The sequence below is a fragment of the Spinacia oleracea genome, chromosome 4 (assembly GCF_020520425.1).
Source record: "Spinacia oleracea cultivar Varoflay chromosome 4, BTI_SOV_V1, whole genome shotgun sequence".
Lineage (NCBI taxonomy): Eukaryota > Viridiplantae > Streptophyta > Magnoliopsida > Caryophyllales > Amaranthaceae > Spinacia > Spinacia oleracea.
The window spans coordinates 163229039-163255882 of NC_079490.1; the positions used below are offsets into that span (position 1 = coordinate 163229039).

The window sequence follows — 26844 nt, forward strand, 5'->3', positions numbered from 1 at the left end:
CGGGCCGGATCGGGCCCGAAAATCAGACCGAAATATTCTGCCCAAACCCGGTATTTTTCGGGCCGAGTCAGTCCGGGCCATCGGGGCAGGCCCATGTTGACCAGCTGTACTTTTACGAAATCCAGTATACGAGTAAAATTTATCCAGTGAAAAAGAGCTCGTTGTTTTTCACCTCCCCATATAAAAGGAACCAGTTTTGTCTCAAACCTCAATAATTTCAAACAAACCGATAAATATCTTCGGGCACCACCTTAGCTAGACGACTAGAAAATTGACACGTACGCATTCTCGGGCAGCACGGGCAGCTTAATTACCTCACAAACCAAACGGCAAACGCCGTCTTCCTCAGCCACTCCCTCTCCCCTTCCCATTTAAATTTTTTTCATAAAAAATAAAGGAGTGGTCCCCACCACTTTGTTAAAAATTCAAATATTTCCTTGGTGGGGCCCACATTTTACCCCCACACAAACACAATAATGCAATAAAAGAGGAGAGAGAAAATAAAAGTTTGGACTAAAAATTCCCCCTTCTCTGTGTCTGGAAAAAGAAAGAAAAAATTTAAAAAAACAGAGGAAGCTAAAGATTACTTTAGCTAAAGTTACAGAGGAGAGAGAAAAAAAAGAAGAGAGGAGGAGAGAGAAAATGGTTCAGATCGAGAACAGGAGGAAGAAGAAAGGAAGACCATCTAAGGCAGATCTAGCAGCACGGGCTGCTGAGGACTCCGACGTCGACGTTGGAGTATCACCCTCTTCTTCTGCGGCGGCTGCGGAGGAGGCGAGGGAAGTGAGGCGGATGAAGGAAATAGTGCCCTTGGTCCAAGTATGCATATAATATTAAGTCTAATAAATGCGGTTCAGTATTAATTAACAAGTTAATAATTCAGTGAGATCAAGTGAGCTGAATGCCTAGCTAGAGACCGCTTCAGTTCAAGTGGAATTAATGATATTAATCCACAGCTTACTCTTGACTGAACCCGTAGGGTCACACAAATAGTACGTAAACGGATCAAGTATTTAATGGCATTAAATACTCCATCTATGGATATTCGGAATCGACGGATCTTGGTTTCAGTGGGAGCTGAGATCGTCACAAGGCAAGAAATGAATACTCCGGAAACGATGATATTGCCGGAAACGGAAATATGGATCGTATCGGAAATATAAATATTATCCAAGTCGTAGATGTTGCCGGAAACGGAAACATGGTACGTATCGGAAAATATTATCGGAAATGGAAATATTGCCGGAATCGGAAATATTGCCGGAAACGGAAATATTGTCAGAATCGGAAATATTATCGGAATCGGAAAATAATTCCGGAAACGGAAATATTAAATATTTGTTCGAAACGGAAATTAATTCCGGAATCGGAAATATTAAATATTGTTCGTATCGGAAATGAATTCCGGAATCGAGAAATTGATCGGAAGCGTATCGTACGAATTAGCATCGGACGAGGCCTGCCAGACGAAGGCCCAACACGAAGTCGGGCCATCGCCCAGCAAGCCAGCGCGCCACAACGCACCAGCCAAGGCTGCGCCAGGCCCACCGCAAGGCAGGCCCAGCGCGCGCCAAGGCTGCTGCAGCGTGTGGGCCTCGTGGCAATGGGCTGCGAGCTCGCGGGCTGCGCGCGCACGCATGGCGCCCCTCGTGGGCTGATGTGCGTGCGTGTGTGTGTTTGTGTGCTATACGAATCCTAAAGCTATCAGGTTTCGACATATGATTAAATTCCTAAACCTAAAAGGATGAATTAATTAAATAAGAATTCTATTAGGATTCTAGTTTAATTAATTCGTATCCTAATAGGATTCCAGTTCCTTTTCCATACCTCTATAAATAGGTGCCTAGGGTCATAATTTATAGAAACAATTCAAGTATTCAAAGTGATTTTTGAGAGCAAAAATTCAGTCATACAATTGCCTACAATAGCCGAAAATTCTAAGTACCTTAAGGGCGATCCTAGTTGGTCAAGCTTAAGGCGGATCCGGACGTGCTGTGGACTATCTACGGAGGGACGACATTTGGAGTCCTAAAGACTTGTTCTTGTTCGGTTCGGGCGCAGCTAGGGAAGGCACGCAACAAAGTGTATGCATCTAAACTATGCTAAATGATTATGTGTAAATAATATGCTTTCCTGGATTTATGGTTTTTCCGCATGATTTATGTTTTGTCATATGAATCATAACCTAACAGTGGTATCACGAGCCTCTTATTATTTTCATAATCTAAATTGCATGAACATGGTTAAATATTACAAATTTGCAAGAATTAAAAGGGGTGATTAATTTTCGTAATTGTTAATTAATTGCAAATTGTGTTTATTTAATTATACGTACGCAGTTTTTCGGCAGTTTCTTCGTTACTCATCCAAATCGAGTGATTTTTGTGTCAATTCCGCATGTAAAAGGCATTCTAAAATTTTGACTTTTCGGAGGTTTTAGTTTTTCGAATGCAAAATTTCGTAAATTTAAGATGTTAAATTAAATATTTGCGATTCTTGTTGATAAATCTTGAATTTTTGATTGACCTACTGTATATGTTTAACAAGTTTGAATGCCTAGCCTTGTTAATTATGCAATCTAATTTGTAATTATGATTAATTTGTTGAAAATTGGAATAATTTAGAATTAATTTGATTTTCATAATTAGTTATAATTTAATTAGATACCTATGATTAAAAACCACCATAAAAATTGTAAATTTATGTTAAATTTTAAATTTTTATGACCTAGACTTGAATCCATGTTAATCGGAAATCAATTAAATAATAAATTTTCGATTTTTCGCCCTAAAATTATGAAATTAATATTATTTATTAATTTGTCATTAATTTTAAATATAAAATTTTAATTTTTATGCGACTCGCTCATATAACTTGCACGCACAAAGCAATGGACGCTACGTGTTACCCTTAAGGGGTGTTGTATAGTACGGGCATGCGACGACGAGCAAGGGAGCTCGTCGCCCATGCGGTACGAATGCAGCGAGCAAGGGCATGGTGCACGAGCACAAGGCAGCAGCCCTGCCTTGTGTCGTGGCCTGTGAGCAATGGGCGTGTGGGCAGGGGCGAAAGCAAGGCACAGCAGTCGCGTGTGGGCAGCAAGCGTGCTGCGCCACAGCGCGCACTGCCTCGTGCAAGCATGCGGAGCCTCGCGCGCAGCGAGCGCAAGCTCGCGTGCCACGAGCGCTACGCACAGCGTCGATGCCTCGCGCGCAGCGAGCGCCAGCTCGCATACTGCTGCCTCGTGCGATGAGCGCAAGCTCGCGTGCGGGAAAGGCAGGCGCGCAGCGAGCGATGGCTCGCGTGCATCGAGCGCTGGCGCGCGCAGCGAGCACCAGCTCGCGTGATGCCTTGCGATGGTGAGCAGCAGCGATGCGACGCAGCGCATGGGCTGCGCGCACATGGCCAGCGATGGCTGTGTGCGTGTGCCCATGGGCGTGCGTTGCGTGGGATTGTTGCGTTGCGATTAGATCGTTTTGAAATTTTATTTTGAAATTTTCAGTTTACGTAATTTTAATTAATTTTAAAATTAATAATTTAAATTATTTTCTTGGATTTTAATTTTGAATATTGTAATTATAATAAATTTTATTTATTCTAATTATTTTACTAAAATTAAAATCATGAATTAATTTAAATACGACTGAAATTAAATTAAACTTTTTGGATTCAATTATAAATTTATATGAGCTTTAAATTTTAATTAAATTTGTATGTTTCCGGTTAGACTAGAAATACATTTTTATGTTTAAAATTAGTAAAGCATATGAATTTATTGGTTTAAGTGGGAGCCCTTTTTAGTCATATACTCTTGATTAGGTCTACAAATCCTTAAAACAACTTGATTAGAATTAATAAGGACTGAATAATTTGTAGATTATTGGTGCCCTTGATTAATTGCTGCAAATGTTTATGAATGTGTTTTACTAACCAGCTATGTGGGCTATTCATGATAATGAATGGGTGAATGGTATATATTGTATATGTACTGTTTTGCAGGTCATGAAGTGACTAGTATGGCCCAAATAGGATAGAAAATATGGTCTGCGTACCATTAATTTGAATGTAACTGGTCTAAAGTACCAAAGTTGTTTTTCAATTCAAATATGGTCTGCGTACCATCAAATAGTTGTAATTAGTTTTAATTATAGCTTATCCTATTTGAAGAAAATGGTGCCTCCCACGGAGATTTTCAAGACGGACTTTGAAGTTAAAGCTTCAAGATGAAGTCGGGCCATACTAGATCACATTTATCTTATGCATGTTTTAAGTTATTTATTGCTTTTAAATATGTCTTAAAATGCATGAGATCAAAAGCTTGATTATGTTGCATGATTAAGGATTTTAGTTCACTTAAAATCTAACCAACATAGTAAGAGCCTTAAGTTCCAAACTTAAAAATTGAGTTAAAAGGTGCCATGCCAAAATATACACTTGCTTGGATATCCTTTACATCAATCTAGTAATAGTTTTCGCTCAGCGAGGTGTTACTTATTGGTCCTAAAGGGGCAAGGTACACAAATAATTGTGAGTACATGTTAGTTTTGGTGAAACTCAACGATATAAGTAAGGAGTCCTTTTATGTCGTGGCAAAATCGATAGGTTTACCTATAATAAGTTCTTAGACGTACCTATCAACCAAGAATAGTTTCTAGACTATTAGCAAAAGGCTTTTGCTTACCTAAGATGTTTTAGGACTAAGTCGACAAACTGTGCTTAGTTCTTCAATGATTTTAGGATCTTGGAATCATTTTATTCACACCTGCCGGAACACATAACTTGAATAAAATGAACATTGAATTATGCATGTATGCTAGAATTTAAGTTTATTAAGAGAAACTGTGAATGGTTATTTATTTGTTTATTCTTTTCAATTGTAGTTTTAAATATGGCAAACAACAATTCATTCAACATTCGATCAATTCTCGAAAAGGAGAAGTTGAACGGGAAAAACTTCCTTGACTGGCAAAGGAACTTGCAAATAGTTCTAATGCAGGAAGAAAAGGAGTATGTCCTAGAAGAGGCGATGCCCGAAGCCGCAGGCGACGGGGTCACTCAGGCAGCCCTCAATCATTGGATTGATGCCAACAAGGATGTGAAATGTCTAATGCTCGCCACCATGAGTGCAGATCTGCAGAAAACGTTCATCAACTCAGATGCTTTCACAATCATCAGTGAGTTGAAGAACATGTTCCAAGATCTGGCTCGAGTCGAAAGATTCGAGACTCATAGGCAAATTCTTGAGACCAAGCTTAAGAAAGACGAGCCCGTAAGTCCACATGTTCTCAAAATGATTGGACTCATTGAGAATATGAGTCGGCTGGATCATCAATTTTCTCAGGAAATGGCTATAGACACCATCCTCCATTCTCTTCAAAGCGGGTATGATCAGTTCAAACTGAACTACAGTATGAATAGTCTGGACAAAACGCTCACTGAGCTTCACGGTATTCTAAAGACCGCTGAAAAGACGCTCAAAAGTGATAAGCAGGATGTGCTTATGGTGCGTGGGGGCAAGTTCAAGAAATCTGGAAAGAAGAGGAATGCTAAGAAAGGTGGCAACAAGGCCAGCCCAACTAAGCAAACTGGCGCCAAATCTGTAAAGAGGAAGGTCAGTCAACCCACTTCTGAATCTGAATGCTTCTACTGCAAGAAGAAGGGGCATTGGAAGAGAGATTGCTTGAAGCTAAAGGAAGATCAGAAGAACGGAACAGTCGTTCCATCTTCAGGTATTTTCGTTATAGACTGTATACTTGCTAATTCAACTTCTTGGGTATTAGATACAGGTTGTGGCTCACACTTATGTTCCAATCCACAGGGACTAAGAAGAAGTAGAAAGTTAAGCAAGGGTGAAGTCGACCTACGAGTGGGAAATGGAGCACGGATTGCTGCATTAGCTGTAGGAACTTATTATTTGTCGTTGCCCTCCGGGCTAGTTTTGGAACTGGAAGAGTATTTCCATGTTCCAAGTCTTACTAAAAACATCATTTCAGTTTCTTGCTTAGATGCTAAGGGATTTTCCTTTTTTAATAAAAGACAATAGTTGTTCGTTTTATTTTAAAGAGATGTTTTATGGATCTGCTAGATTAGTCAATGGACTTTATTTATTAGATCACGACAAACAAGTATATAACATAGATACCAAAAAGGCCAAAAAGGATGATTCAGATCTCACCTATCTGTGGCATTGTCGATTAGGCCATATAAACTTGAAACGCTTAGAAAGACTTCAAAAGGAAGGAATTCTAGAACCATTTGACTTAGAGGATTATGGTAAATGCGAATCATGTTTACTTGGCAAAATGACAAAGCAACCTTTCTCTAAAGTTGGAGAAAGAGCAAATGAACTATTGGGTTTAATCCATACAGATGTATGTGGACCAATGAGTACAAATGCTAGAGGTGGTTTCAGCTACTTTATCACTTTCACTGATGACTTCAGTAGATATGGTTATGTCTACCTAATGAAGCATAAGTCTGAATCCTTTGACAAATTCAAGGAATTTCAGAGTGAAGTAGAGAATCAATTAGGCAAGAAGATTAAGGCACTGCGGTCTGACAGAGGCGGTGAATATCTGAGCTATGAATTTGATGACCATCTGAAAGAATGTGGGATTCTATCAGAATTGACTCCTCCTGGAACACCACAATGGAACGGTGTGTCGGAACGGAGGAACAGAACCTTGCTAGACATGGTCAGGTCAATGATGGGTCAGGCCAAACTTCCATTAGAATTTTGGGGACATGCACTAAATACAGCTGCACTCACTATAAATAGAGCTCCGTCTAAAGCTGTCGAAAAGACTCCATATGAATTATGGTTTGGAAAGCCTCCAAATGTGTCTTTTCTTAAGATTTGGGGATGTGAAGTATACGTCAAACGATTAATTTCAGACAAACTTCATCCAAAATCTGACAAATGTATCCTTGTGGGCTATCCAAAGGAAACAAAGGGGTATTACTTCTACAATACATCTGAGAACAAGGTGTTTGTTGCTCGAGATGGTGTCTTTTTGGAGAAAGATCACATTTCCAAAATGACAAGTGGGAGAAAAGTAGACCTCGAAGAAATTCGAGTCGAACAACAAACTCTAGAGAATGCTCAAGATGACATTCAGGATGAAACTCAGAGATCTTTAGAAGAATCTGGTGAGAATCATGGTCAATCTAGAAATGTTACCCCGCGTAGATCGCAAAGATATAGATCTCAACCGGAAAGGTACTTAGGTATTTTGACGAACGAGAGCTATGACGTTCTATTACTTGAAAGTGATGAACCTGCGACTTACAAACAAGCTATGACGAGCCCTAGCTCCAAGCAATGGCAAGATGCCATGCAATCTGAATTAGACTCCATGTTAGAAAACCAAGTATGGGATTTGGTCGATTTGCCAGATGGCTACCAAGCCATTGGAAGCAAATGGGTTTTCAAACTGAAAAAGGACAAGGATGGGAAACTTGAAGTTTTCAAAGCTAGATTGGTTGCAAAAGGTTACAGGCAAGTCCACGGTGTGGATTACGATGAAACCTTTTCACCAGTTGCAATGCTAAAGTCTATTCGGATAATGTTAGCAATCGCTGCATATTACGATTACGAAATATGGCAGATGGATGTCAAAACTGCTTTCTTAAACGGCGTTTTAACGGAAACTGTGTTTATGACACAGCCTGAAGGTTTTGAGGATCCAAAGAATGCTAAAAAGGTATGCAAGCTAAAGAAGTCAATCTACGGATTGAAGCAGGCATCCAGGAGCTGGAATATACGTTTTGATGAAGCAGTCAGTGGGTTTGGTTTCATCAAGAACGCAGACGAATCTTGTGTATACAAGAAGGTCAGTGGGAGCAAAATTGCTTTCCTAGTATTATATGTCGACGACATATTACTTATCGAAATGACATTCCTATGTTGAACTCTGTCAAGATTTGGCTTGGGAAATGTTTTTTGATGAAAGATCTAGGAGAAGCACAGTACATATTGGGCATCAAGATTTACAGAGATAAATCTAAAAAGATGATTGGACTTAGTCAAAGCACTTATATCAATAAGGTGCTTGATAGGTTCAAAATGGCAGACTCCAAGCGAGGCTACCTACCCATGTCTCATGGAATAACTCTAAGCAAGACTTAGTGCCCAAAAACACTTGATGAGCGTAGACGAATGAATGGGATTCCATATGCATCATTGATTGGTTCAATAATGTATGCTATGATATGTACACGCCCGGATGTTGCGTACGCACTCAGTGCTACGAGCAGATACCAGTCAGACCCAGGAGAGGCGCATTGGACTGCTGCCAAGAATATTCTGAAGTACCTGAAAAGGCACAAAGATGACTTCCTGGTCTATGGTGGAGATGATGAATTAATTGTTAAAGGCTATACAGACGCAAGTTTCCAAACCGACAAAGATGATTTCAGATCACAGTCTGGGTTTGTCTTCTGCCTCAACGGAGGTGCAGTAAGCTGGAAAAGTGCTAAGCAAAGCACCATTGCGGATTCTACAACTGAAGCGGAGTACATTGCTGCACATGAAGCAGCAAAGGAAGCTATATGGCTAAGGAAGTTCATAGGTGAACTTGGTGTAGTCCCCTCCATTAAAGGACCAATAGCCCTGTATTGTGATAATAACGGAGCTATTGCACAGGCAAAGGAGCCTAGACACCACCAGAGAGTCAAGCATGTACTTCGTAGATTTCACCTTCTACGAGAGTTCGTTGAAAGAAAAGAAATCGAGATAAACAAGATTGGAACTGATGACAACATATCAGATCCATTGACTAAACCTCTGCCGCAGGCGAAGCACAACTCGCACACACTACAGGAAAATGATACATATGTAGACGGAATAATTGTGACGGTGTAACAAAGGGTCGCAAGGATTTTGGGGGCGCGAATACTACTTTGCAAATTGCGGCGGTTTAGAGGGTCGCAATATATTACGACACACTAAAGCGTCGCTATTTACCATAAAAAACACGTGAAACCCACGTGTTAATATTTCGCCAAATATTTTCGCCAAATATTTTCGCCAAAAAGATATCCCGCCTAACTCTGTTCCCACGCCCTGCTCCCACGCCCTGCTCCACGATTTTCTCCCTCAAACAACCGACTAAACCCTCACTCTCAACAATCAACTGCTCTCTACTCTCAACAATCAACTGCTCTCTGAAACATTCCTAGAGAATCGCTCAAGCTTTCGGAATCCCCTCAATTTCGTCGGTAAATCCTCAAATTCGTCCACAGTTTGTAGCAATAATCTCATTCCTCTCAATATTTAAGGATTGAAATCCCAGCTGGTTAATTCGTCTTCATAATTGCCCAAACAAAACCATCTCAAGCATCTATAAATTAGTGTTTTTTTCTGGAGAAATTCGTTCGTGGGTTGTAGAATTACAGCTAGTTTGTTTTTTCAGATAGATTCGCCCAATTCAATCAAGAAATTCTTGAAGGTTTGTTTATTTTTTTACTTTTATCTGCGGAATTTGTGTGTTTGATTTTTTTTAATTCATACTGATAGTAATTTTCTTGCAATTTAACAGATTTATGCAAGAATTCAACATATTGTTTTTATGTTTTAATTTAGGGTTAATATGTAGTTAGTTTCGATCAAGGCTGTATTTTAATTACTTTTTAATTTCTATTGGTTTTCTTAGTCATTTATATTGCATATAGATTCTAGTTGTTTTATATTTCTGCTTATTACAACAGAGATGCTGATGTTGTTGTTTAATTGCTGTTTAAATTTCAATGCTTTTACAAAATCATCAATAATAATTCACTTGCACAGTTGTGATTTGCGTTGGCCGAGTTTTTCATAGAACCGTAGCTTAAATTTCCACCCCTTTAATTTTTATTCTCTGTTTTGGGTGGGATTTTTGTTGATGAGCTTCTGCGATTGCGGTGGTGTTGGTAACTGCAGACTGTTGTGCGGTATGTTGTGTTGTTATCCGGGTTGCCTCTACATTTATGTTCTTATTGCCAATTGTGCTTTTGCAAATGCATCCTGTGAAGGTTTAGGCTTTACTATCTTTCTCAATTTCAACGTTGCTAGCTACTAAAGCCAATACTATGGCCCGTGAATTTGTTTTGGGTATTCCCCCTCCGACCTCTTATTAATCAAACCGATTAGTTTGTGGGTGGTTTCATTGGATGTGATTTTTTATATTTTACTCCTGTTTATAACATCTTATATGGTTGAATTTCCCAAGATTTTTCTTGCATTTGGTGATTTCTGACTGAATATAAATGCATATTGTTGTTTTGATAGGTTATCCTAACCCACAATAGGTAAGCTGTATATAACTAGACTCTGCAATATTTGTGAATACTGGGAAAATAAATTTACCTTAACTAGTAATACAAAAGCAAAGTAATCAGTTAACAAGAGATTAGACTCTAGATATTAGGTAATTTCATTAGACTTAGATGCTACTGCTAGTTAAGGTACATTTATTTTCCCAGTATGACGTTCTGCAATGAGATGTAATTACCTCAGTATGACGTTATGCAATGAGTTGTAATTACCTCAAGAAAAGCCCAAATTTCCTCGAAAAGTTCCTTTAAAATCACAAAAATAATTAGAAAACATCCCAAAACTAGTTGTATTCTGCTTTCTGTGTGGGAGGATGGTTTTCCATATATTTTTCCAAGGTTCAGCTTCAAATATTATTAACCTCTTTAATCCGTACTGAATTTCTGTTTCAGAGAAATAAATTATCTATAAATTTCTCGTAAATTAACCAGGGTTCTTTAGCATTGGATATAGGAAGACTAGCAGGAGGATATGGAATGGGTGCCTTCTCCTATGTGGTATGTATGCTTTGGAGTTATATGCCATCTTTCTAGACAAAAAAACTCTGTTCAATGGCCACATTTTTGCAGCTTTACATTGAAGTGCTAGCCAACATGATATGGTAAAATCAACAGGTACCTGTTTACATTGCGGAAATATCACCTGTAAATCTCCGAGGAGCACTTACAACATTAAACCAGGTATTTTTGTAACTGTTGTACTTCATGTTTTACTAAAAATTCTTGCAGTTACCATATCAAATTTTAATAATGATATTATTACGGTTTTTGCATAGACTTACACTATTTTCTCCTATTGTAGGTCATGATCTGTACTGGCGTCTCAGTGGCGTTTATAATAGGGATAGTTTTATCATGGAGGACTTTAGCATTAACTGGTAAAGAATTAGGGAAAAGGAGTTCATTGCTGAGTTTGATTACTTAAAACAAAAATCTTAGACTTTGTAGCAAGAGACTTACTAGCCATATAATGCAGGACTTGTTCCATGTGCTGTTCTGCTTTTGGGTTTATGCTTCATTCCAGAATCTCCAAGATGGATGGTAAGCATACAGAATCATTTCAAAATTAGGTATAAAATTCAATTGGAACAATCATATCAAATCGAAGTAAATACAGGCGAAAATAGGATCTCAAAAGGAGTTTGAAGCTGCATTTCAGAAACTTCGTGGCAAGGATGCAGATATAACCCATGAGGCTGCTGAGATTCAAGTACTAGTTGTTCTAAGCTGGTTCTTTCAATTTGACTATTATTATACTCAAGCACTGAAGTGGCCTACTCATATTTGCACATTACGACTTTCAATTGACAGGATTACATAGAAGAACTCGAAAAGATGCCCAAAGCTAATATGTTTGACTTGTTTCAAAAGAGGTATCTACGTTCTGTAACGGTAAGACTTCTACCCTTGTTATATGTTATCAGCTGATTGTGTCAAATTTGTGAATCCATAAGTCTTAACACAACTCCCTAATCTTATAGGGTTTTCTCAACTCATTTTGTTAAATACTTCGTATATGACAACTCACACACATTAACAAATCACATCATATACGGGCCAACAAAATACTATATATAATGTTCTTTAGATTTCATAATTTAACAGTACTTTGTCTTACTGATCACTAAACCAATGAGCCAAATCTGACTCAATTTGTTTATCTGATTAAATAAGCAAGGGCAGAGGCGAGTTGCGCTACTTAAAGAGAATTGATTAATTCACTTGACCAACAACACAAAAAAAAATGTTCATCAGATCAGAAATTTGAGTTCTTGAGCTTTCATTAGCTTTAGCCAAAAGTGATAAACACTTTTCCAAAAGTTATCCCTGTTCCAAACCACAACCTATGTCACTCGAAATTTGGACCGGGACACACGGACACACAGACCGCCACAATGCAGATCAGCTAGTGGTTTCTTCACTCTATGTCCAGCCTAATTTGAAGCACTAAATTCTCATATCCTACACAAAAGATAAAATAACAACTAACAATGCCTACCATCACCAAATGTATTTCTACTACCTATATAAGGAAAATATCATGGTCAAAATCCACAATGGTTTCCCATCAAAACCCACCTCCCAGCCAAATACCATTTTGACAATAAAGATCAACCACATACTCCACTCCAACCTCCATCCAATTGTGTTTGTTCTGATAGACGTTTCACAACCTCCGACAAATAAATTTGATAAGTCAAGTTATCTTTCCTCTGTACTCTTCTTGAATTACTAGAACTTCTACTTCACTAAGTTTTATCAGAATATTTCAAGCATGTTCACTTTATACTACTCCCATCTGGATTCTAAGGTCATGGAAAAATACATCAACCATGAGAAAGCATTGCAGTTGATCCACTAACAAAGCCTTTTTGTTTCACAAGAAACATCTCAATCCTTTCTTACAGAGTTACAGATCGATCAGCAAAATAAATGAATTGCAATACTGACGACTCACAAAACAGAATTGCAAGAAGAAACATACAGATCGATCAGAAAAATAAATGAATTGCAAAGTAAAACTCTATACCTAAACAAGGTTGGTAGGAGCCAGAAAATAGCAGATCAATATGGTATTGTGGCCAACAAAAATTTGAGAAAATAGCAGATCAATATGCATAGCACCTGACCAATTCACAGGAAAGTCCGACCCCCCCCAGGTGATGTAGCTTAACAACTAGCAGAAACCTACAACCTGAAGTTCCATGTAAATCAAAAGTTTTAGCAGCCATGTTGACAGCTGACCTGAACATTGCAGAATCTGAGAAGGCTGTTAGATCTATAACAATCTTTACTCAACTGCCAAAACCCTAGGAATTCAAAGGCTTTACTCCCCTAAGGTACAAATTAGAAAGGGTTTAGATTGATTATATGAGCTTCACTCACTAAATGCAATTAATCTACCTGATCTAATTTTCAGTGTTTTCACTGGCCCACAAGTGTATTTAATCTTGTTTTACTCACCGATTTACAACAGACTCTTTAGTTAAAAGTCTCTCCTTCCACAAAAGAATTTTTGAAAAATTTCCTGAATATTTATCTCAAAATCTGAAAATTACAAGCAAAGAGCTGAAATAATCTTAATAAACTGTCCTAGTACCTCACTACCTCCTTAACAAATTACATATCTAATACCTAGTCCCTAAAAAGATTCTGAAATAAGAAGACTAAACCTAATCTAATTAGGAAACCAACTCCTGGTACACAAGTACACGTTTTCAGCTCTTCTTACTTTCTTAGCACCTCTAAGTTTTTAAACAAACCAATCCTGATACACATGGGACTTGAACAAAACAACAATTACTGAAATCCCAAACAAATTTTAATTTGAATTCAACAGATTCAGGAATCCTTGATAGTGCAACTAGCAAACAGAAAAACGAGTTGAATTCACCAAATTGACACACCATTGCATAGCCTTGGCTAATAATGATATAGAGAAGATAACATGATTTTTAGAAGAGTCAACGACCTACTAGAAAGAATAAAATTCAAATAGCTCATCTGCAATCAACGACTCCTATAAACATAACATTAGAATGTATGAAGAAGATTTTCACCATATCAAAATGTAATTCACACGTAAGGAAACCAGTTTAGAACGCAAGGCGTACAAGGAAAAAGGCAACTTGTCTGTGATTCTTTTCAGCAGCCAATTGCGCTGGAGTGAGGCCAGTGTTATCTACCACAATCAGGTCGTCTTTCTTTCCAGTCTGTACCAATACCGTGCAGGCCTCCAAGTTCCCTCGAATGGAAAACCAATGGAGAGGGGTACATAGCTCGAGAGAAAGCATTTATGTATTTGTGCTTGTTTATTAACGTAAACCAAAAAGTGTGGATGGTTTATGCGATGGTAAAATTATATAATATGATTTATGCGCCGGTAAAATTCTATAGTACCATGGGGTTGTTATGAGAGAGAAAGTTGAGTAATGGTCGAGGGAGCTGCCTGCTGCTTTTAGCAGAAAGAAGGTCATGTGAGTCTAAATCATATACATTTTTACAATCAATCTCTTTTGGTCTTTATAATTCAACCCCCAAAGTATTGTATGAAGTATGGTTTAATCTCTTTCCTTTTTTACATTCTTCTTCTGCAGGTAACTCTTGAGATCCCTTGGGTCAAGTGGGAAGATGGGTGGACATGGGAAGTGAAGGCACAATTGATGGAAGCTGTTGAGTGGCCTCAAAAGCACCAGGATGCATTCGAGCGAATTGGAACCTGCCCACCAACAGGAGTGTTGTTGTTTGGTCCCCCCTGGATGCAGCAAAACGCTCATGGCCCGTCCTGTAGCTTCTGAGGCAGGACTGAATTTTCTGGCTGTCAAGTGTCCAGAGTTATTCAGCAAGTGGGTTGATGAATCTGAGAAGGCTGTTAGATCTCTTTTTGCCAAAGCAAGAGCTAACGCGCCATCAGTTATATTTTTTGATGAAATAGACAATCTTGTTGTCATCCGTGGAAAGGAAAGTGATGGTGTTTCAGTTGCAGATAGGGTCATGAGTCAACTTTTGGTTGAATTGGATGGTAAGCTATTTGTGGGTCTAGTAGCAGTATCATTATTTAATAGATTGGAAGTGTTACTTTGTCGTAAAGCTGTTTTAGCTATTTACCCTCTGTTGTCTTCTTGCTGTTTTGTTGCTTTCTTTAATCTGTACCCTTACGCCTTTCTTCAGTTTTCCTTTGGGTTTGCATTCTTATTGGAACTGGATTGTTTCCTTATTTTACACTCAATATCTATTAGTGAACTTGAAAGAACCATGTGAAGATATCTACAATCTTGGAGTATATTTAAGGCCCCCTCATGTTAAGTGGTGGCATGGTGCAATGATGGAAATTGTGTCAATTAAAAGTGAAGCAAACTAGACTTATGTATGGTCCGAAAATGTTTTTTCTTATTCATGTCATATGATGTCTGGAACCCTAAGAAGACCTGCTTTCTTCTAGGTCTACATGGAAGAGTTAATGTTACTGTTATTGCTGCTACAAATCGTCCTGACAAGATTGATCCTGCCCTTCTTAGACCAGGTGATCTTCTGCGGCTCTCTCTGATACACAAATATGAGTAATTTTTTTGGTTAAATTTACTTTTTTTTTTCTTTATCCTGCATGTTACCAACTTCTTAAATATTTTCCTGATTTTGGACCCGGTTATTGAACAGGGTGGTTTGATCGACTCCTATATGTTGGACCCCCTAGTGAAACAGATCGTGTTGACGTATTTCATGTTCATTTGCGTAAAATGCCTTGCGGTTTTGATGTTGATGTAAGCGAGCTGGCTCATCTCACTGAAGGTTGTACTGGTGCTGACATATCTTCGATCTGCAGGGAAGCAGCAATTTCAGCAATTGAAGTATGTTGTATAAGTTCTTGGGTTGCAGAAACGTTTGTTATATTTTCAGCTGTAATTTTTATTTGCATATTTCAATGAAATCAGGAGAACCTAAATTGTTCAGAAGTAAAGATGGAGCACTAAAAGACTGCAATTCTTCGTGTACACCCATCAGAGATTCAACCTTATCAAGAATTGTCGGACAAGTTTCAGCGGCTTGTACATTCCAAGTCTCCATCAGAGGCATGTGTACATCAACTTAATAGACCAAAGGAGTTATCATCCTGGTAACAGTCCTTTTCTACATTGTCTATTTGGTTTAAATTGTCAGCCTACCAACCTGCTTAAAATCCTTTTGATTGCTTGTAGTGCTCCCTTGTACTGTTATTAGCTTATAAAATGTAAAATTTCTCTAAGATATCGTTTTTCCATCTGACCAAACCTATTTGGTTTTCTAGACTATCTGCTGAAATATTCTGAGACTTGTGTTGCTGCCTAGAGATTAATAGCTGAACCACCAAAGCCACATGCTACAAGCTTAGAACTATTTGGGAAGGGGCGATTAATAGTTAGTATTATTTTGAGAAGTCCTCTAGTAGTTAGGATCAAGCCTGGTTAGGATTACTGTTAATTTTCCCTTGATTTTAAAATATGTTCATCATGCTTTGTATATATATTTGACATATTAAATTTTCTTTGCAGATTATTGATGATTCAAGTGGTAATAGTAAAATGTAGATCAAGAGATGAACACGTTATCTTGAAGCTACGCTAGCATAAAGATAGGTTTACTTGGTAATTAGTTTGTTCGTAGCCAGGAAGTTGTTTTTATTTAGTTTTGGACTATCTTGTAGAAAAAATGATAATGCCAGTTAGAAAGTTATTTTTGTTTTAAAATATCGCTTTTATTCCAGTTTGACTAGACTCTGCTAATTAATTTAATGTATATCATAGCATGACGTTATATATATATATATATATATATATATATATATATATATATATATATATATATATATATATATATATATATATATATATATATATTGCTTTAAGATAATGTACGTAGTAAGTTAATACTTGTATTTGATTATGATTATCTATGGTCGATATATATTTTTATAGATAATTCATGATTTTAGATTAATTTATGTATATATATATATATATGAAAAAAAATATGATGCAAATTGTGACGCTCCAAAGTGTCTAAATTATTATGTATATATGAAAAATAATATGATGCAAATTGTGACGCTCCAAAGGGTCTAAATTATTTTGGAGGGAATGAGGAGAACTTGAACGAAAGTAAACATATAGGGACTCTAATGAGAGTCTATATATTTCGGGTGTCTAAAGCGTCTCTATATGGTTTATAGTGGCTGAGAAATGTGTCTATAAGCGTGCAAATAGTGACGCTTTTTGCAGTCTAAATATTGCGACTATCTATAGAGTCCCTATATCCCAAATAGTGGCGGCGAAATACATAGATATTTTGCAAATTGTGACGCTCTAAAGCGTCGGTAAATAGCGGCAATGAAAATAGCGACCCTCTCTCAAAGCGTCGCTATGTGAAATTGCGACACAATTTTCCGTCGCAATTTGACCCAGAAAGCGTCACAATGTGCCGCGTTTTTTTGTAGTGACACTGCAGCTATGGGAATCAAGCATATTGGAGAATGGCTTTGATATCCCTGTTTAATGTTTTAAAGTTTTAGAGTTTAAATCTTTGTAAAACATTATTGGTTAATCATTCACAATAAATGAAAAGAATTCATTTTTCCATTTAATTTGTGGTTTATTAAATGATGAGTCCCTTCAATTTGACGATATATTCAAGATAGACTGTCAGGACCAGTCCTGTGACTAAGAAATGTCTATCAAGTGAACTTGAATGTCAAAGGTTGAAAATGGTCCCTAGTCGGAGTTTTCTATAAAATTGGACGCATAGAAAAACGTTAGACGATTAGAATGCAAGATGACTAGTAGTTCTGTTTCTTGAACTATGTGGACATGGCAATGTCATAATCATTTGCATAGATACTTACTTTGGGAAGACTAGTATCGGACAAGACCTATGAAACTTTACTGTAAGAGATGAAAATCTGTCATAAGTAAATTTCATTAAAATTATTAGACACTAAATCCTCAATACCTGAGTGATTTGAGATTACTTGTTTGAGAACTGGTTGCTTTGACGTTGACCAACCGTCGCACCGTAAAAGGAGGCTATAAAGGCAACGCTCAGGTAATCACCTATCAAACGAAGTCTAATCTCAAGATCGCAAGATTGGGATTGTCCTCCCATAAATCGGGATGAGATGCTTAAAAGTTGTACAATGCCACTCGGAGAGCTAGAAACTGTGAAATGCATGGCCGTGCTCGGATGAATCATAGGCTATGATTATCTGTTTATTTGATCAGTTGAACTCTGAAACCGAGGAACACCTCTGGACATAATAAGGATGACAACTCTTACCTTATGTTCAAGAGCAAGCATCGAGCGACAAAGGAATTAGGAAATGCACACTTGTCCCTAAGGACAAGTGGGAGACTGAAGGAAATAGTGCCCTTGGTCCAAGTATGCATATAATATGAAGTCTAATAAATGCGGTTCAGTATTAATTAACAAGTTAATAATTCAGTGAGATCAAGTGAGCTGAATGCCTAGCTAGAGGCCGCTTCAGTTCAAGTGGAATTAATGATATTAATCCACAGCTTACTCTTGACTGAACCCGTAGGGTCACACAAATAGTACGTAAACGGATCAAGTATTTAATGGCATTAAATACTCCATCTATGGATATTCGGAATCGACGGATCTTGGTTTCAGTGGGAGCTGAGATCGTCACAAGGCAAGAAATGAATACTCCGGAAACGATGATATTGCCGGAAACGGAAATATGGATCGTATCGGAAATATAAATATTATCCAAGTCGTAGATGTTGCCGGAAACGGAAACATGGTACGTATCGGAAAATATTATCGGAAATGGAAATATTGCCGGAATCGGAAATATTGCCGGAAACGGAAATATTGTCAGAATCGGAAATATTATCGGAATCGGAAAATAATTCCGGAAACGGAAATATTAAATATTTGTTCGAAACGGAAATTAATTCCGGAATCGGAAATATTAAATATTGTTCGTATCGGAAATGAATTCCAGAATCGGGAAATTAATCGGAAGCGTATCGTACGAATTAGCATCGGACGAGGCCTGCCAGACGAAGGCCCAACACGAAGCCGGGCCATCGCCCAGCAAGCCAGCGCGCCACTACGCACCAGCCAAGGCTGCGCCAGGCCCACCGCAAGGCAGGCCCAGCGCGCGCCAAGGCTGCTGCAGCGTGTGGGCCTCGTGGCAATGGGCTGCGAGCTCGCGGGCTGCGCGCGCACGCATGGCGCCCCTCGTGGGCTGCTGTGCGTGCGTGTGTGTGTTTGTGTGCTATACGAATCCTAAAGCTATCAGGTTTCGACATATGATTAAATTCCTAAACCTAAAAGGATGAATTAATTAAATAAGAATTCTATTAGGATTCTAGTTTAATTAATTCGTATCCTAATAGGATTCCAGTTCCTTTTCCATACCTCTATAAATAGGTGCCTAGGGTCATAATTTATAGAAATAATTCAAGTATTCGAAGTGATTTTTGAGAGCAAAAATTCAGTCATACAATTGCCTACAATAGCCGAAAATTCTAAGTACCTTAAGGGCGATCCTAGTTGGTCAAGCTTAAGGCGGATCTGGACGTGCTGTGGACTATCTACGGAGGGACGACATTTGGAGTCCTAGAGACTTGTTCTTGTTCGGTTCGGGCGCAGCTAGGGAAGGCACGCAACAAAGTGTATGCATCTAAACTATGCTAAATGATTATGTGTAAATAATATGCTTTCCTGGATTTATGATTTTTCCGCATGATTTATGTTTTGTCATATGAATCATAACCTAACAGCGGAGTCTTCGGCGGAAGACTTTCCGGTATAATATTATAGACTATGATGAGGATTATTTAGACGACGACGACTTTTCGGAGGAAGAGGAGGATGAGGATGATGAGGAGGAAGTGGATGGGATTGGTAAGAGGAGGAAGAAGGTGAAGTCGGTTTTAAAGCTGAATAGTAGTAATGGAAGGAAGGTGAGTGGTGGCGGACGGAGGTCGGTGAGTCGACGAAGTTGTGACTCGGAGGAGGAGGAGGAAGAGGAGAGAGAAGTGAAGAAGAGGAAAGTAGTGGAGGATGAAGATGATGAAGTTGAAAATGAGGAAGAAGAAGGAGATGACGATGATGAGGTATAATTAATAATGATTATTTATTTATTTCTATTTTTTTTTGGATCTGTGGAAAAATTTCAGTGGGAAAAATGGGGGGAAAGAGGACAGAGTGGAGGGGCCAGGTGAGATGATCTCAGAGCCTCAGAGTGAGTGAGGAGAGAGAGTGAGGGTTTTGCGTTGCTGTGATTGGTCCATACTCCTTTTCTCTCTCTCTTTCTGTGTGTCGGAGGAGTGTGATGGAATTAACGGTTGGGGGGAGGAAGAGAGGGAGGAGAGAGAGAGGTCAACTGTCAAAAAATTATAAACATCAAACTCAGAGATTCTGGGTCATTACTAAAACCCACACAAATATAGCTACCCCTCTTTCTCTCTCTACTTAATCCACTTTCTCTTTCTTGCTTGTCTTCTACAAAGTCCACACGAGACATGAATGCTAGAGTTGTGACTTCTGCTCAATTTGGGTGTTTTGGTGTGTGAATGTGTGCGTTTGATGTTGTTTTTGGAAACCGGGTTGTTCGGTTCAGTTTCGGGTTTATGTGTCATGTGTTTGTTGTTGTTTGATTTTGTTTTGGCAGGGAATAGATGGGAAAGAGGATGAGGAGGAGGAGGAGGAGAAAAAGGGAGAGGATTTTGTTTGTGGTTAGTTTTTTGTGTTTTTTAGATTTTTTTGAAGTTTTAATGTCGGTGTTGTTGATTTGAATTGCATTCTGAATTTGGTTTGTTCGGTTTTTGATTTTACAGGGACCCCCAATGTTAAAATTAGTCATGATGATGATGATGGGAATACTCCTATGCCAGATAAAAAGCAATTGGAGTTGATACTGGACAAACTACAAAAGTATGCAAATTTAATTTCAGTCAATTTTAAGTGTGTTGAATAAGTTGCATTTTGTTTATTGGAAGTCTTGTATACTTAATGAAAATGGTGGTTTCAATGTGGCAGAAAAGATACATATGGTGTTTATGCTGAACCAGTTGATCCTGAGGAGGTATTTGAGTTTTAGTTTACTTCTATCTTTGCTGAAATGAAATTAGTCAATTTGGTACAGTTACATTTGCGTTTCTGGGAAATTTGGGTTCTTGATACAATGATGTCTTTTGATTTAGCTCCCAGACTATCACGATGTAGTCGAACATCCCATGGACTTTTTCACCGTGAGGAAGAAGCTTGCGCATGGTTCTTACTGCACTTTGGAGCAATTTGAGGTTGGTGCTCCTAATATTGTCTCCTTTTAGAAATTTACTACAACTTCCTTAACTTTTGGAGGGCAATTATTAGTTGAGTTAATGATAGTGATCAGTGAGATTATCCTATTAAATATTAATGATGGTTACTGCAAAAACATCTATTCTTTGTTGACATTTCCTTTTACTGCTTGAGTTGGTAACTTTATTGGACTATCTGATGAATGCTACGGAGTACTATCATAAATGACTAATGAAGCTCTTTAAACACGTTGTGGCAATGCGCCTTTTTGTTGATGATTTCCCATACATCATTTTCAATTTATCCCAAGTATCTTTATAGTGTCTGCATTATTTCCTTTTCTGGTCCATGTTGACTGACTTAACTCTTGACTAATATAGGATTAAAAAATTAACAGTAATTCCATCATCCTTGATGCTGAGGGATTAGGTTTGTGTTGATCTGTTTCAATTTAAGTGGCTTGTCAATTGATGTGAGTTTAACAAAGTAAGTGTATCCGATTATAGAAATTAGTTATACCAACGTTTTAAATGAAAGTAGTACAATGTATTGGTTTGGGAATGGCTTAGGGGCGGTGTTGATGTAATTGTTTAGGGATGGTTTGACAACATTCACTACTACATTTCTAGTCAGATGCAACGCTTAAAATCGTTGCAATAAGCATGAAAATCCGTTGCATTAGACCTAAAGCGACGCCAAATGACCCTTGCATCCGGTGGCGTTGCATTAGGCCTAATGCAACGTTTAATGACCTGATGGGACGGAAAATTAATACCGTTGCATTAGGTTTCCGCCTAATGCGATGGTTCTTAGATGGAGTGTCGCATTAGCTTTTTAGCTAATGCGACGGGTAATTGAGCTAATGCGACGGTTAATTTAGCTAATGCGACGGGTGATTTAGCAAATGCGACGGGTAATTTTAGCTAATGCGACAGGTACCTACTATGGCTTAATGAAATAATGCAACGCCTTTTCCCTAATGCAACGATAATTTTTTGTCAAAAAAATCTTTTGGGCACCTAATGCAACGGTTCTTCGTAATAATAATAATAATAATAATAATAATAATAATAATAATAATAATAATAATAATAATAATAATAATAATAATAATAATAATAATAATAATAATAATAATAACTAGTGAGAGTGATGGAGCTCTTCGTCCTGCAGATATATTGCTTTACTCATGGGATGGTGATGAATTAAAAAGTGATACCGCAAGTGCACGGTGTCTGTTGTTAGCAGATACTTAGCAAATACGGGTCGATCCCACAGGGAGACAAGTTCTATTAGTTTTTGCCCAATTATACGAACTATTTCAATAACGAAAGTTGATTTTGGATATTATTAACTAATGAAGCTAAAGCAACAATGTAAATGTGAACTTATCAATGAATTAAAAGGTCTAGGGCGTCTGTTCGGTTCACCATGCTTATACCAATCCAAGAACACAAATCAATCCATAAATGAATAAACTAAGCCGAGTAATTAAAGTACATGTTAATCCTACGGTCGGGTCTTAACACTTTCAATTCAACATATGCAGTACGGTCGCTAACATAATCAGAATTGCCGATTGCACTAAGCCTCTAAAAATACGATCTTTCGATTCTAATTCCTATTAGCTAGATAATCAATTCATGAAACTGGCCGATAACATGAATCAACAATTAAAACAAATCAATCGGAATACTCAAGCAATAATCTATAAATTAACGAACTTTATGCATAATAATCATGGTATAAACATGGCTTCCCTTACTTAGCCCTAGAGTACGACTACTCGCTCATAATTGAATTAATAAACATGATAGAAATAATAAACATGAATTTCATAATCAAAGGAAAAATTAAACTAAGGAACGAAAACAATAATAATAAATTAAAGCAAAAGAAATTATGAAAAATACCTCTATATTGATTTATTGAATGGAATGAACTAGGGCTCAATAATGTGTAGAGAGAGAAATAAAACTGAGCGTTTTTAAGAATTCTCAGAAAATAACATAAGAGAAATAAATTAGTTCCCTTGAGTATTTATATGCTCCTATTTTCTAAAATAAAATAAATAAATAAATGTGAAAATAAAAAATAAAAGTCGTCGATGATTGGTCGATGGAGCGATGATGTGGCAGCCAAACCCGAGCACGAGCCGCGCACACGGGAAGATAGATGGCGAGGCATGGGCAGCGAGGGATCTCGCGCACCATCCCTCGCTGGCATCATGATGAGCGACTAGCAAGAAGGTAGAGCAGCGAGGGAGCTAGCGAGCCATCCCTCGCTGCCCTGCGCGTGTGTGTAGCAAGCTAAGCGACGAAGCTATAGGCAGCGAGGGAGCTAGCGAGCCATCCCTCGCTGGCCTAGTGAAGTGCAGCAAGACAAGACGACGAGCAACGAGGCAGCGAGGGAGCTAGCGAGCCATCCCTCGCTGGCCTAGTGAGATGCATAGCAGGCCAAGGCGACGAGCAACGAGGCAGCGAGGGAGCTAGCGAGCCATCCCTCGCTGGCCTAGTGAGATGCATAGCAGGCCAAGGCGACGAGCAACGAGGCAGCGAGGGAGCTAGCGAGCCATCCCTCGCTGGCCTAGTGAAGCAAGCAACTATGAAGCGATGAGGCACGACGATAGATGTAGCGAGCCTACGATAAATGTCTTGCGAGCCAACGAGGGATCTTGCGAGCCAACGAGGGATCTTGCGAGCTATGCACAAGCGATACATCGAGTTAATCATCCCCGGAAAACTCAATTCTCCGATCAAACACTTCGTCTTCGACTCAAACCATCCGGTGATCATTCGTTCCACCTCCAAACACTCCGAAAGCACCCAAATGATTGTAAAATCACCTGAAATATCAAAGAAAACACAAACGGAGCGTAATAGAGTACAATAACGACGACTTATGCAATTATGACTCTAAATGCAACTAAAATGAGACGAATGCCTAGAAATGCAACCTAAATGAGCCTAGAATACCCTATATAAATATGATTCATCAAATTCCCCCAAGCTAAACTGTTGCTTGTCCCCAAGCAACACTAGACCGAAAACAGAGAAATGAGACGCACATGACTTTCATTGAACCTGAACAAACCTACTCAACTCTCGGGCAAACAATCAAACAAAGTTATTAAGACAGAAATTTAGCTCGGATACAAATAGAACCACAAAGCATCATGATCCACAATTGAAACAACCAAGCTTAGCCACAAACCGTTCTCAATCAAGCTAGTCTTCGCCGCATACTTTGTAGAATATGAATATATGATGCAACGCGGGGTAAGATGACAACAGCAAGAAACAATTTTCGCTTATTCACAAAACAAACATGCCGATCAAGAGGTCTTTATAGTAAGCTTGTAACGGGGCTAGGTGGAAAGGAAGGGTAGGATATAATTTGGGAAAAAGTGAGAGTAAGGTCCAACTTGGGGAGCAAATGTGAACTATATGCGTCGGCGTGATAATGCCGAAAATCCAACTCCGTCGAACCATGAAACCCGAACAATCAACCAAGTTATATATGACCAAGGGGAAAAACATAATATAATGTCAATGATCTTTGTTGAATCCCCTTTCCCTGCCTTCAAACTATATACAAAAACGAAAAACGTATTTTTGATTTTTTCTTTGATTTTTTTTTTTTTTTTTTTTTTTTTTTTTTTTTTTCTTCTTTTTTTTTTTCTTCTTTTTTTTTTTTTTTTTGAAAATGAAACTAAAGAATGAAATCGAAAGTACATAGATAAATCTAATTCTAACTGTTACAAGCTTGGGTGCCAACAATAATATACACCACTTCCGAACCACAAATACAAACATAGCCTCGAACCACGAACTATTGGCTTAGTGTGCCAATCAATCAACATCGACGAAACCATTACGAACACCGAAGCTCCCCCAAGCTAGACTCGGGATAAGTAACCAACGGGGCTAATAGGGCTCAATTTTGTGGAGTTAAAAGAATAAACGGACAAGGCTACAACATGGGTATGAAAGGCAGGAACTGATGTTTCTAAATTCGTCTGAAGGCTTCCTAAGAGAATGGCCTCTGTCATACGCGGCATGCGTGAGTTGCAACTAAACTACTAGTGAATCTCAAGCCAAAATCATACGATAACAAGTCACATCAATCACACAAACACATAGTAAGGTGACCTACAAGATAATTGGCTAGCTATTCTTGATACGAGACCAACATCTTACCGCATACCATTCAATTGGTTCACACAATACCAAGCAGTTATCAATGTATAGCACAACCGACTGAATTTCAGAATCATAGCTAAGTTCAAGAGAAGCTCCAAAGAATCAAAAAGAGTCTGAACATGGTTTGAAAGTTAAATTCACTATGCAGGGTATAAGGAAATATGAATGTAATGCAAGTAAAGAAAGACAACTAAACTAATCAATAATACTAGGAAAGCAGTACATTTTTTTCGTTGCACGTAAACTCCCACCCCTAATGGATGGTACAAAGCGTACAACACCTATGAAAGCGATAAAAAGTACACTAAGAAAGCAATAAAGGATAGGATATCCCCCCCCCCCCAAGCTAGAATGATGCAGTGACCCCACTGCGACAATACATAGTAATGCAAGGGAAAGAGAAAAGGAACGACTCACTCAGCAAGCGTCGGGGCAGGAGCTGGAAGCCGTCCAAGAATGGTGAAAACATCCTGTCGCAAAGAGGCAACCTGGTCGTCAAGAGCAGAGAGACGCTCAAAGACAGCAGTATGGAAAGTTTCGCAAAGCGAAACAAAGGCTCCCAGCTGGTGCTCAAGTGATGCAGAGCCAGTAATAGGAGTAGGTGACGTCGGACCCTCGAGGGTAGCAACAATGGGAGACGCAGGAGGACTCACTGAGGGTCCGGGGGGTGGACGCGCGGAGTCTGCCGTCCGGCTCCCCGATCGTCGAAAGTCAGGTGAGAATGTCAAACATCCCAAGGTAGTGAGATCCGCTCGAGAACACGGGAGATAGGCATAAGGGGAGTCGGCCAGGCGGTGTCCCCCTCGTTTCACGTTCCAAATATAACGATCTCCTGTCTCTTTGAGCCAACCAAAACGACCCAATGCCTTAATATCAAGCAAATAGTTTTTCGATGAAACCGGCTTCTTGCCCTCAGTTGACAACCCAAAATGCTTGGCAATACTAGTGATAAAACCGCCACAATGGATATCTCCAACATCTCTGTTGCGAGCAGTATGAAAAGCTGAGACCAAGAAAGAACCATAATCAATCGTAGGAAAGTCCGGGGTCCTTTCAATAGTGAAAGCCAATAAGTGTCTGAGGTCAGATGAGGTGACTTGATTCATCTCCTTTTTAGGGTAGAAGACACTCTTAATCACCCGATGGAGTAATCTGAGGGAAGGATTGATGATCGAGCCACACTTTCTATGGCCGGGATTCCAATCCTTTTTTCCAGTTATTCGAAACCAAAAGTGGGAGAGATCACAAGGTATACCATCCTCGCCTATCTTGTCATCCAAGAAGGTGTTGAATTCGTATGAGTCAATTAAGCATCCTTTCTCCCATCCAAATATATCATTTACCTCATCGACAGTCAATTCACGAGCTACACCACCAAGTTTAAAATACATTTTTGAGGGCTCTCCTTTAAACTCAAAGGAAGCTAGGAATTCATAAGTCCAATCTGCAAAAGTAAGCTCAGTAATACCAAGAAATTTCTCCCAAGACGAACCAGAAAGAAGTTCGTCAATACTAGAATGAAGTC

At 38.7% G+C, this 26844-nt stretch overlaps 2 protein-coding genes across 2 annotated transcripts in view; both read left to right on the forward strand.

The window, feature by feature from the left end:
* Positions 1-642: 642 nt before the first annotated feature.
* LOC110799120 (sugar transporter ERD6-like 7) lies at positions 643-14749 on the forward strand. The gene is made up of 9 exons (XM_056842558.1): positions 643-788; positions 9368-9449; positions 10744-10809; positions 10927-10992; positions 11114-11189; positions 11288-11352; positions 11429-11521; positions 11623-11703; positions 14409-14749. The coding sequence occupies exons 1-9, from the start codon at positions 643-645 to the stop codon at positions 14607-14609; spliced, it is 876 nt and encodes a 291-aa protein (XP_056698536.1). The 3' UTR covers positions 14610-14749.
* Positions 14750-15207: 458 nt separating this feature from the next.
* The window catches only part of LOC110776081 (uncharacterized), a 64254-nt gene continuing 52617 nt past the window's right edge, over positions 15208-26844 (forward strand). The window contains 7 exon segments of the mRNA XM_056842559.1: positions 15208-15334; positions 15469-15659; positions 19593-19928; positions 20486-20549; positions 20652-20748; positions 20854-20899; positions 21018-21116. Of these exon segments, the coding sequence (XP_056698537.1) occupies positions 15208-15334; positions 15469-15659; positions 19593-19928; positions 20486-20549; positions 20652-20748; positions 20854-20899; positions 21018-21116 (960 nt within the window).

Coding starts and splice junctions, on each gene's coding strand:
- LOC110799120 (XM_056842558.1), top strand. CDS start 643: ATGGTTCAGATCGAGAACAGGAGGAAGAAGAAAGGAAGACCATCTAAG. Junction 9,450..10,743: donor CAATCAAGAAATTCTTGAAG/GTTTGTTTATTT, acceptor TAAATTAACCAG/GGTTCTTTAGCATTGGATAT. Junction 11,522..11,622: donor ATGAGGCTGCTGAGATTCAA/GTACTAGTTGTT, acceptor TTCAATTGACAG/GATTACATAGAAGAACTCGA.